The 11,879-nt window shown below is 41.1% G+C and overlaps 3 protein-coding genes across 3 annotated transcripts in view; 2 read left to right on the top strand and 1 right to left on the bottom strand.

Moving 5' to 3' along the window:
- Window positions 1-7,070, bottom strand: part of LOC100122892 (nucleoporin NUP188 homolog) — an 8,959-nt gene extending 1,889 nt beyond the window's left edge. The window contains exons 1-10 of the mRNA XM_001606449.6: window positions 6,906-7,070; window positions 6,450-6,660; window positions 5,435-6,371; window positions 4,720-5,372; window positions 4,050-4,631; window positions 3,592-3,973; window positions 2,988-3,484; window positions 1,972-2,898; window positions 498-797; window positions 18-274 (exon numbers count right to left, since the gene is read on the bottom strand). Coding sequence (XP_001606499.2) covers window positions 18-274; window positions 498-797; window positions 1,972-2,898; window positions 2,988-3,484; window positions 3,592-3,973; window positions 4,050-4,631; window positions 4,720-5,372; window positions 5,435-6,371; window positions 6,450-6,660; window positions 6,906-6,934 — 4,775 coding nt within the window. The 5' untranslated portion in view covers window positions 6,935-7,070. The remainder of the gene's footprint in view (window positions 1-17; window positions 275-497; window positions 798-1,971; window positions 2,899-2,987; window positions 3,485-3,591; window positions 3,974-4,049; window positions 4,632-4,719; window positions 5,373-5,434; window positions 6,372-6,449; window positions 6,661-6,905) is intronic.
- LOC100122905 (FAS-associated factor 2) lies at window positions 6,850-10,806 on the top strand. The gene is made up of 7 exons (XM_001606462.6): window positions 6,850-7,654; window positions 7,789-7,869; window positions 8,123-8,345; window positions 8,416-8,602; window positions 8,801-8,974; window positions 9,187-9,595; window positions 9,667-10,806. The coding sequence occupies exons 1-7, from the start codon at window positions 7,592-7,594 to the stop codon at window positions 9,829-9,831; spliced, it is 1,302 nt and encodes a 433-aa protein (XP_001606512.1). The 5' UTR covers window positions 6,850-7,591; the 3' UTR covers window positions 9,832-10,806.
- On the top strand, window positions 10,784-11,879 carry LOC100680151. Its single transcript, XM_003424448.5, has 3 exons — window positions 10,784-11,021; window positions 11,095-11,336; window positions 11,401-11,879. The coding sequence occupies exons 1-3, from the start codon at window positions 10,951-10,953 to the stop codon at window positions 11,760-11,762; spliced, it is 675 nt and encodes a 224-aa protein (XP_003424496.1). The 5' UTR covers window positions 10,784-10,950; the 3' UTR covers window positions 11,763-11,879.

Genomic DNA, 11,879 nt, shown 5'->3' with positions numbered 1-11,879 from the left:
ATGGGAAAATTGCTCACCAAAAGTCTTCTTGCGCGTTAATAGTATCCACGAGCGCATTGAGTCTTGGGGAGAATCTGACAAAACTCTGAGCACAGCTGGTGTTGATGAGTATGAGCTTGTTGACGAGAAGCCTCAGCTCACCACTGAGCTGTCTCTCGTCACAACTCTGCAATTCCTCGGCGCTCTCGACACTGATGCCGTCGATTATGAATTTAAGGATACGCGGACGCAGCAGCAGGTTTACCGTACTGTCATACGAAAGATACGTGCATTTCTAAAACATAGGATATATTTATGTTAAAATTAAATTTGTATTGCTTGTGATTTCAAATGTGAGAGTTTAAGGTGCATATTATAAAGGTGAGTTTTCATAAATCAATATCCAAAATTCTATAATGTTCGCAAGATCATTTACGAAACTTCTCGTCATATTCGGTGCAAATATCATCGACCTATTCAAATCATCGCTATACATGAAAAAAAAAAACGAAACTCACGATTAACGTTTCTCTGACAGAAGGATGAACCGAGCCCCAGAAGATGGGCCTCACGGATAAAGCTGAGATGAGAGTGACAAGCGACTGGATGAGATCTGCAGCGACAGGGTCGGCGGTGTGTCTCAGCAGTGTCGAGCCCTCCATAAGAAGGTGCTCGTGCGAACCCAGATACATCACCACAGCCGAGACGTAGCTTGGGCCTGCCTGACCCGACACCAGACTGGTTACCAACTCTAGGCCGGAAGTATACAAGGGCCACCATTCCTGGCATCGCCAACGGCTACTACTGCTTGGACAGTCCTGTAAACAAGATTTTTAGTTGTGAGCTATCAACAGTGGTGAGAGTACAGATAAAAGAATTTTTAGCTTATTTTTTAATTTGATCAAAAATTGTTTCTGCATAATTATAGAAGTTCACGCTCTTTTTAAAGTAGAGAACTGTGATATTAAATGCGAAAAATGTGGAAAATTTAATCAAAAACATAAGTCTAAAAACTTCAGATGTAAAACATAGAGATGTTGTCTGTTGGCAATCTTGAAATGTCACAATACAATCATAAATAAATATGTTTTTCACTAAAGTTGATAATCGATGTATTTTGCTCCAAACCTTCTCTTAGTGGAGGTCAAAGTTCCTCTTATAGAGAAATATTCACCTTTGTCCGTTATTCGACTCTTTACACCTTTGTGGTATAGAATAAATTGTATTTTAGACTTTCGAAATTTTTAGGTTCATCATTTTTGCTATATCAATAATTTCAAATCATTTTTTAAATAAGACAATTTCAAATGCATTTCGCGCGCTGATGTAAAAGAATGAAAGTATAGTAATAAGATGAAAATTTTGATGTACAAAAAATATGTACTTAAGGTGTACATAACTATACTATCAAATACAAATCTTTGTCAATGTCTCTGTCAATCAATTACGTGATGATTATGTAATATAATATGTTAGTGATTTATTGCATAGAATAAAATTATAGAAACCTATTTAATATTCATGATTATAAGTGTGAGCAATCTAAAATATCTAAAGATCAATATTGAAAAATCAAAAAACACGTACAAGCTGTGTATAATTGAATTAAAAATTTGAAATCTTCTATTTAAGATGGAACTCAAGTGATTTGTTTGTTATATATACCTTTTACGTCATAATTTTATCATTGTAATAATATTTATACATTGTCTGAATTGACTTTTAATTTATTTTTTCCATTCCAATCACGATTACTTATTTTTTAACGACCTTTTATATCATTTACTTTTATATATAAGCACTCCAGTCCCTTCTTAAACGAAAACTGAATTGTGTACAAAATTGATGATTCAGTATAAGTTGAAATGCATATTTAAACGTTATATCATCTATATTCTCTGTCAAACGTCAACTTTTACATAATATTTTGTATATTATGCGACATTCAATAAATTCATTAAAAGTTAAATAAATTAAAGTAGTAATGCCCACCTCATATAAAGAATCTTGCAGACTGTTCCTAATATCCTTAGGCGGTATAAGCGCCAGCCACAGCTTAGCGATCGCCTCCTCATTTACTGGCATCGTCTCATGGAACGACCTCGCTATCACACTCAACAGCGTCATCGCAGCTTTGCTGAACTTGATGTACGGATGTTTTTGCAATGTGACCCCAATGCAGCTCAATAGTTCCGGTACCAGTAGTCTTAGCTGTTGACAGACAGCTTTTCGCTTTCTGCTGTCATCAGAACTGTGCTCGATCTTGAATCTGAGCAACCGCGTAACCAGGCAGATCGTCAGCGTTGCTGGAATACACTCACAGACGCCAGTTGCCTCCTCTGCGTCCCGACGTACCTCTTCTTCTTCCTCGGGCTTTCTTTTTTGCTCTCGACTTCTGGCGGTTTCTCTCAGCTCTTCAGTATCACCGGCAGCCAGGACGCATGCCTGTGATAACAGATACTCTAACATGGCCTCGTCTTCGCCTAATCGATCGTCCACTAGCTCGATCCAGCTGAGTACCAGAGCGACCAGAGTTTGGCGTAAAGGTTTACGGTAGTTACGGTATGATTGAGCGATTTCCTGCATGGATTCTACTAATTTGTCCTTCAGATCTCCCGCTGTATTAATGCTGCCGATGCACGTGACATGCCAGGAGGTGATACAGCGCAAGGATATCGAGGCCAACAGCATGGTAAGCTTCGCAGCGGAAAAACGACCACGTCTAGACCCAGGTGGAAGCTGTCTAAGACGGATGAGTAACTGATCTAATGCTAGTCTCGTTGTAAGCTGCGCTTGTTTTGTACCAATCGAGTAGTTGCGGGAGGTACGCTCTCCAGTCAGAACGACCAGCATTTGGTACCAAGATTCTAGGTTCGTTTCATAGAGAGGTCTCACGCCAGCTTCTTTTTCCGATATTACCTTTGAGATATTGGAAGATATTATATGAACAAAGTCGATCAAGTGAACATAATATTATGATACCATAACTGCGAAAATAATTAACTTACTTGTTCTTCGTCGTCTTCGATATCCTCAAGTTCTTGATCCTTAGACGGTGGCGGTATGCTGTCAAAAACATACTCCGTCAGGTTGTTCCAGTGTGTCGTCTTCTCGTCCAGCAATTTATCCAAATTCAACGTGAAATCTTTCTCCAATAGCGGACTTTTAAAGAGCTCGAGAGTAACGATATCTAGAAGCTGAGAGTAACCACGCACACGAGGCGCAAGCTTGCGGAATAGTGGCGCGAAGAGTTTGCTCCAGAAGTCCGGCCGTTTGCGAAAGAAGCTTACAAGAATTTCGTTGCGGTGATACCACATGGCGCGGAGTAAATTCATGGTGCTGTCGTAAAGACGATCGTAAATAATATCCTCCTCCTTACGTACACGCTCGAGATAAAGATCGAGAAAGCGAGTACAGCCTTCAGTGAGGAATTCGTCGGCCGGGCGAGGGAAGATGCGCCGACGTTCAGCTTGATGCATTATGTTGAACAATGCCTCCGTTAGACCTGAAATATGATTTTTTAATTGAATAATGTCGTTGTGCTAAGTATTCGATTGTGTATAGGAACAATGACTATTAAAATTTTAAAAACTATTTTTCAGACGGACGAACCTGGTTGTTTGTCGAGACAAACGGTGACAAGCTCAAGTATAGCGACTTTAACCTCAGCTCCACAAGTAGGTGACATCAGTCTCGAAGCGAAAGTTTCACGAATAGCCGTACCATCCATACCCATGCAAACCAACAGCGACATTGAGAAGCCTTCGGCAAATTTTTTCAAGAGGCGCACAGCCATGGCTTGGAGAGCCGGGCTGAACCAGACGTAGAGATAGTCGACGATCGTTGGCACGATCAAGAGAGCGTTAGGTAATGACGGCGAGGCATAAAGGGCAGCTTCCAGAGGCGAACGCTCATCCATGCCGAGACCCAAATTTTTGCGATACATCAAGAGACGATTGATAACGGAGAGGGCGAGTTGCACGCTCTTCATTACCTACAAAAAAATTATTCATTTAAGCAATTAAATGTTTAATCATTCTTTTGGAAGAAATATTCAATTCACATCATACCTTGAAACCTTTACCAGCGATCCAATCCGTCTCGCTCATCATCTTATTCCTCAGCGTCTTCTCTCCAGTTCGAACCAACTTCAAAAGCGCGTGTCTCGGTTCCAAATGCAACAGATTATACGTGACGATTCTTCTGAGCTCGCTCCTTGACTCATCCTTCTTACCGGGTGTGACATCGAGCGCTCTATGAAGACAGTACACGCTCTTCAACCAGAGCTCAACCCTCTCGGTTTCGGAACTGAAGTACCAAGACTCGAGTTTGGGAAGAACACTTTGCAACAACATTATCATTCCAGGTATTTCAACGGCGTAAAGCGCTTCTTTGCTGTAACGAGACATCAGGTAGTTGGACAGCGTGTCAAGGTAAGCATCGAGAATTGGATAAGTGTGCTGGATCGTTTCGATGCTGGAAAGCCAGGAAGCAATAAGACCGCCGTCAAAGGATACGGCTTGAGCGAATTCGGTGGTTTTCTGATAGCGGTCGTCAAAGCGTGGGTAGACGCCTGAGCGCATTCGAGAGAGGACGTCTTCTGGATAACGGAGAACAAGTTTGGAAGATACTTTGATGCAGGAAGCGACGACCTGGAAATAAATAAAAAGAAATTAAATAATTGAGATTTATTTTCTCATATTCAATATGAAAAATCAAATGTATGTCAAAGTCAATTACCTTGTATATGTTGAGCGGTAAATCTGGGTAAGAAAACCGATTGATGACCTCAAAACTAAGCTCTGTAGGTATAACCATGCTGCTGGAGACATCTACTTCTGTGGCCAAAAGTGCCTCGAGAAGGCCAAATCCAACTGCTACTTGATCAGGTAAAAGATTGCTAGCCTCGCTGAGATTGGCAATGCCGCCAGTAGCCTCCAGCAAAAGCAATTCAATTTTATGATGAATAGCATTCCAGTAGTTGGCCTTTGTCTTAAACAGTATGACTTCATGTTCGTCTTTTGTAAGTTTCTTCTGTTGCGTTGAATTAAGCTTCTGATAGACGCAATTCAGTGGAATATTAAACTCGTTTTTATGGATTATACAATCATTCTCGTAAGGACGACGCTGCCAGTCGGAACTAAAGTTACGTCGAGAAATTTCCAAGGTTACAGATGGAAGATTTTCGAGGACCTCAATGGTTTTCGAAGCGCTTGAGGACGAGGCACTGGCTAGTCCGGTCATTATACAGGTTAGCGGCTTGAACCGATAGGGGAACCACTGAATCGCATATTTCACGATAGGCCAGAGTCCAGCTTCCTCTGGTTTTTCTTGCCAAAAGCGCTCTGCTGCCTCAGGAAAACTTAAAGTTGCAGCGCATGCTTCGAATACTCCTGTAAATCGTCATATTATTAGAACTGATAATTTTTTTTTTAATTTCAGATTAAGTACGTACCTGGAAAAGAATCAAATTTATCGTCGTCCACAAACGCGCAGAGCAAAGTTAAAAGATTATAAATACTGCCTCTAACAGTTACGGCATACTGAGTTTTTTCCTTTAACATTTCGCTATTTAGGAGGCCTTGCAAATAATAGAATACATTCAGCTGAATAGCTCGAATACCGAATGGCCGGTAAAGATTAAAGGTATCGGCGTTATCAGGCTCAATAGTATAGTTCGCCAACATCCAAGCCAAAAGTAACGGCCCATCCTGTGGCGACGAGTCACGCATACATTTATGTTCCATTATATCCTGTATACTACCCCGAAGATCCCTTATCCAATCCTCCATACCGGCATGCTTCATCATGTCGAGCCCAACGATAAGTAGCGCCGTTTGACTGTACTGAATATCTTGAATCTTTCTGGCTAGAGTCTCCTTGTCTTCATGGCTCTTGGTGCTTGTGAGACGTCGCGGTTCACCACTGATACTACCATAGATATTGACAAAATGGCTCTCAGCCACGTGAACTTCGTATAGAATCACGGTAAAGATGTGTAGTAATTCGCGCATTTCGATGAGGCTGCTGTTATACAGTTGATGCAAGTGTTCATCATTGAACAGCTGAGATCTCACTGGAGGATTTATGTATTTTAAAGCTTCTATCTGTTTTCTGACTGATTCTAGAAGACTACCCAAAAGAACTTCATCGAAAAATTTGAGAAACTGACTAGAGTGAGGATGCTTGTCATTCTCACGGTACTCTACCATCAGTTTCAGGCACTTGATCAAAGTGATGCGCTCAGTGTAGTAAAAGCTCCATATCTGCTCTATCAGAGCTCGCATAGAGGTCAAATCTGTGAGCTGGGATGCAAATGTTTCTGCGCAGTTACGGTATTCATATAGCATGAAATTGCAAACTAAGTCCCATGCTATCGTAGCATCTAGGTTCTACAAAAATAGAAGGTATATTTAAAAATTATTTATAACTGTGAGAAATGGTAATGTTTGTTCTACAAAACTACATACCAGTAACGGTGCTAGCTTTCCAATAAGATCAAACATTCTAGGAGGTGGATTGGTCTTATTAACAGCTTGTAACGATGTTTCAGTGTAGGGTTTAAAATAGGACAACCCATTCCGCAGTACCTCCGTTGCATTTTTAATTTCATCTTCAACGAGCTCCTTGTCACAGCGACACGTTGTACCAGATATCACAGACCATAAGCCCTTAAAATAGCTATTAAAGCAAAGACAAATAATTAGAAAACTACATTTAATAATAAAGTAAATAAATGAATAAAAGAGATTCAATAAAAAATATTTGGCCTGGGAGGCACCTATTCTCTACTAATTTATAAAATCTGACAGTCAATACAGTAAAAGCAATAACAAATGAAGAATCGAGCAAGTACTTCGATTTCAGTCTCGGCAGTCAACATCGACGCGGCCCTTTAAATTTCAAGTCTAACAAAATGTACTCACGGTAAATTTCCCAAGGGAGCCACCGACATCTTAGTCTCTTATCCCAGACAATTCAGCAAATGCGCATCAACCAGAACATTCATTTATCAACAAATATTTCTGGAGAAAAACACATCCCAGCTCAAAAGCTCGATATCAACGTTCCTGTCGGTTCGGCGCGCTCTCAACTCGCCCATAACCTCCAAAACTCACACAAGCAAAAACGTATGTATTTCAAAAAGCTGCGCGCGTCTCAAGTTTACTGCGAGGACTACACCCATCGACCAGCAGACGTCGCCACCGTCCAGAGTGATTTTGGCTATTTCGCAGCTGCTGGACGCTGGTGTGTGGTGTGGAACTGTGTGTGTGTGTGGCGTGTGTACGCTTGTCGTCGCGGTGTGTAGAGTGTCGACGTCGTCGTCGTGTGTCCTCGCATCGCATAATCATCATTCATCGTCATCGTCAGCGTAACAATCAGACGTTGTCGTCGTCGTCCTATCCTGTATCTTCCTAAAGATCGAGACGCCAGACTGTCGGTATAACGGTCAAAGAAACGCGTCGAGGATAAAGATCAGCAGGCCATCCCGAGGAAGTCGAGGTTGAGCAAAACGGAACATTAGCAAGGCAAATGCTGATTTCTCCCAAATGACTGGGAGCAGCTCGGTGTCCAACGGCTCTCATCGAATTTCTTGAAAAATCTTCCCGCGATGGCTGACTTCGATCTAGGCGACCTTATCGCCGACCAGTTGGACAAGGTCCTGCAGTTCCAGGTGAGCTGTGTGTTCTATCACGTCGCCGTGTATTATTGTGCGCTTCCTTTGTTCTCTCGGGAAGTCGGGATCGTCGAGAGGCATAATGAGAAATAGGTTTGCTTACATGATTTTTTTCTTTGATTTCTTGGCAGGACTTGACGGGTATAGAGAACCTCTCTGTGTGCAGGGATGTTTTGCAACGACACAACTGGAACCTGGAGGTGGCTGTCCAGGTAAGCTCATTTGAATAAATTAATTGGTAGATTAGGATTTAAAGTGGAGCAGAGAGTTCATGCATGGAAAGTGCTGCTCGATAATTTGATACAAGTAATTCATTATTAATTTTATCTGTTGGCTATTGATTTTGAGATAAAATATTTATTTGGACATTATTTGGATGCTTATAGAGATAAGAAGTTATTGGATGTTTGTAAAACGATTGGACTTGATAGTTGATTATTATCACTTTTTTATAATCTTGTACAGGAACAACTCAATCTCTATGAAGGTAGACCATCTATGTATGCTCAGGACTCACGAGTACGCCCCCCTCCAGTTGTGGATGAAACCAGTACAAGAATCTATTTCAGTCCTCCGGGAAGTTCCGGCGGGGGTGGATTTTTCTCCTATGTCTTTTCTTTATGCTACAATCTTGTGACCAGTATTTTACAACTTATTTTTGCAATATTTAGGAGAAATGTCAGGCCAGGTAAAATTTTATTATTTCATTTATTAGAAAAGTTTAAAATAAAAGACCTGAACCAACTGTTGTTTTATAGTTTCTGTGGATCCTATTCAAGATGTGATGAATTTTATACATGCATATAACGAACAGTATGGTACAAATCACCCTGTCTTTTATCAAGGCTCTTACAGTCAAGCTCTTTCTGATGCTAAACAAGAATTAAGATTCCTTTTGGTATACCTACATAAAGATGAGACTCAAGAGGTGGATCAATGGTGCAGGTAATTTAAACACATTAACATCTAAAATTGAATAGTTAAGAATACTTTTTTAAGTTATATAATAAAAATCATTAAAAATTATAAATAGTTTCCATAACTGTATGTATACTAATTTGACGTTATTTTTGCTTGACAATACCATGAATTCATTTGAATCACTTGATTATTGTTTTGGCTAATCGTGTTTCCTAATTGCAGAAATACTCTAGGAGACCCGGAAGTAGTTCGATATGTAAATACTCACACGCTTTTCTGGGCGTGTAACATAAAGTCGGGCGAGGGATACAAAGTAGCAGAGGCACTTAAAGCCGGTACTTACCCGTTTTTGGCGGTTATTGTATTGAAGGATAATAGGATGACTATTGTTGGAAGGTAAGAAAAAACTTTATTTACATTTCTTTACAAGTTTTCCAATTTGATATCATTTAGTCCAAGAATAACAAGCATGTCTACAGATGATTATAAAAATTGCCAAACGAGCATTGAAAAAAAAATTGATTAACTTATGTAAAGATAACGATTATTAAGCAATGAAATCTTGTCGTTCGATAAAATGCAAACTAAAATTTATTTGAAATCCCCAGAATGGAGGGAATACCGTCTCCGACAGAGCTGCTGGCTCGGCTGCAAACGATAATCGACAACAACGAAATCAACCTGATTCAGGCTCGTCAGGAGCGCGCTGAGCGCAGTGCTACGCAGTCGCTGAGGCAGCAGCAGGACCAGGCTTATGAGGAGTCACTGCGCGCTGACCAAGAGAAAGACCGACGTCGTGAGGAAGAGCGACTTGCACGCGAAGCAGAAGAGGCTCGCGAGCGTGAGCAACTCAATGCCATTGAGATGGAGATTCAGCGCATAAAGATGGAAAAAGAGCGGACTGTGGAAAAAGTACCAAGCGAACCCGAGCCGACCAATCCCGACGCTTGCCATCTTCAAATTAAGCTCGGCGAGAGGACCGTCAAGCGTCGCTTCCTATTGAGCCACACTATTCAAGTAAGTCCACGAGTTTTATCGGTTGTTCTAGTTGTTGTTCAGTAAGTTTTACTTATTTCCATTTTTTCCAGGACGTTTATCATTGGATATTCAGTCAACCAGATTCACCAGCTAACTTTGAAATAACGACCAGCTATCCTAGAAGGATTTTGTATCCAAGTGTCGAAATTCTCAGCTTGCTGAAAGCTGGGCTGACCCACAGAGAGGTCCTTCACATCAACGACTTAGACGATTAAATTGATTTTGGTTAAGAAAAGCACCACGTATCATTCCGCAAAGGGACGATGCCCGTTAAGAGAGACAGAGACATTTATAATGAGATGAAAAAGAAGAAAAAACGATGATAATAATATATTATATATTTGATACATTCTTATATTCTCGCGCAGGGTTTGATGCGCGTAAGCCATTCGTTTCCTGATCGTTTGCATGATTATATCTAAAATCTTTCCGTTGCGCCAAATAATGTGTTCGATGACGGTTTTGCATTTCTGTTTTCTTTTACCTTTCTTTCGAGCGCGCGCTCTCGACGAGAGTGGGTCAAATCATTTCTCTTTTATTTTCTCACACAATCGATGAACTTCAAACAAGGTGTTAACTTACGAAGCTTCGGCACAACCGCGATGACGAACCGGTCAATGATTTTATATGATTAAAATCGATTTGTTGAGCAATCTTGTTCTTAATATACTAGCCAGGGCTTTACCTTCTCAATTAAATCGCGACGCATCAAGAGGATGCGAAAATAACACACGCATAATCTCGTCGGCTCGACATGAAGTACGACTAACGATGCACCGGTATTTTTACTATTCAATTAATTGCTGCACATCACAGAGCTGTGCAATCCATTGCTATTCTTAATTTTTATTTTTCTGCGCGATGAGGGAGACCATAGAGAGCGTGATAATTGAATCCTGTGGTACTTCTAGTCTTGTCGTGGTTAAATGAGTGTTTTTTTTTTTCGATTAATCATATATTTTTAGTAGAAGAGGGAGAGAGAGAACGGGAATAAATTCCGCTGGATAAAAAAAAACGAGAAGCTTGTGAAGTTTTTTTTCTTATTTTGTTGTCCTCTTCGTGTGTAAGAGGAGACTGAGACAAATTTTAATTACTATACGAGATAAACGAATCATTGGAATATTTGTAAACTCTAACCAAGTACAACGGTACCACTAGATGTGGAATAAAAATCTGTTCTTTGACTACAACACCTTGCGTTCGTTCGATTATTTTCTTCTTTGTTTTTTATCACGCCTGAAATTAGCGTATCCTCGCTCGACTGTCGCAGGCAGCCGGCGCACATTCGTGTAAGCAATTCTGGGTGCAAGACGTATCGACTTCGAAGAGAGAAAATGGCTTTTTATCTTCTGGCTGTCGTCGTTGCACTTACGACTATTTTTGGACTCGCTCACTCGCAAACTGCGTAAGTTAAAAAATAAAATCATTCCTCGCTCGAAAATCAGAGACGCGCGAATAACGTTGAAATGTCACGTCAGGCGTGAAAAACTGCGTCTGCAGAACTTTTACACATGGTCCGTCGCGACCATACAAGAACAATTGGAAAGCATCGATTTGAACGAGGCGAGAAGAAATGCCGAAGACGGCGAGGTGATCGAGGTTCTGCAGATCACCGTCGATCAGCTCGAGATTCCGCAGCCGAAGGAGGTGGAAGCTTCGGGATCGGTCGAGGAAATCCAGGGCATTCGAGTCGGAGGTCAACGCTCCGATGAGCCTCAAAGTAATTTATCAATCTGCGAATAGTTGATCATCTACTTTATCTCAAAAAATCCTTCGTCCCAAAGCACCGTCACCCGAGACTCCAAACCCTCAACCCCAGCACCAACCGACCCCCAAACCCTCAGGAATTCCTCGAAGTACGACCATCAAACGATCCTCCGGAGCTAAGGACAGCGTGTTAGCCGCTATCAACGCCTCGTTGCAAAAACTTACAACAGCGGCCAACTCCGGTCGCATCAACGGCGCGCAGCTCTACAACATTCTGCTCCAGGAGACGATGCGACACGACGAGGTCGTCAACGGGGCAAACTCTAGCGCTGATACTGCTACTATTCAGGAGATCGACGAAAACGCAAAAGTGTCGGAAAAGCCCAGGATGTACTTCGGCGAGTCACCTCTTGAATACGTGCCGCATCAGACTGAGTGATGAGACTTATATGTTTGATATATAAAAAAAATGGAATAATTGAGAAAAAATATTAATAATGTAACTGAAATACTGTAACTCGAAGAAAGAAATTATTAAAATGTAACTCTAAACTTC

The sequence above is a fragment of the Nasonia vitripennis genome, chromosome 5 (assembly GCF_009193385.2).
Source record: "Nasonia vitripennis strain AsymCx chromosome 5, Nvit_psr_1.1, whole genome shotgun sequence".
In the NCBI taxonomy this organism is placed as follows: domain Eukaryota; kingdom Metazoa; phylum Arthropoda; class Insecta; order Hymenoptera; family Pteromalidae; genus Nasonia; species Nasonia vitripennis.
The sequence above is the reverse complement of the archived record's forward strand: the minus strand, read 5'-3'. Positions and strand labels throughout refer to the sequence as shown.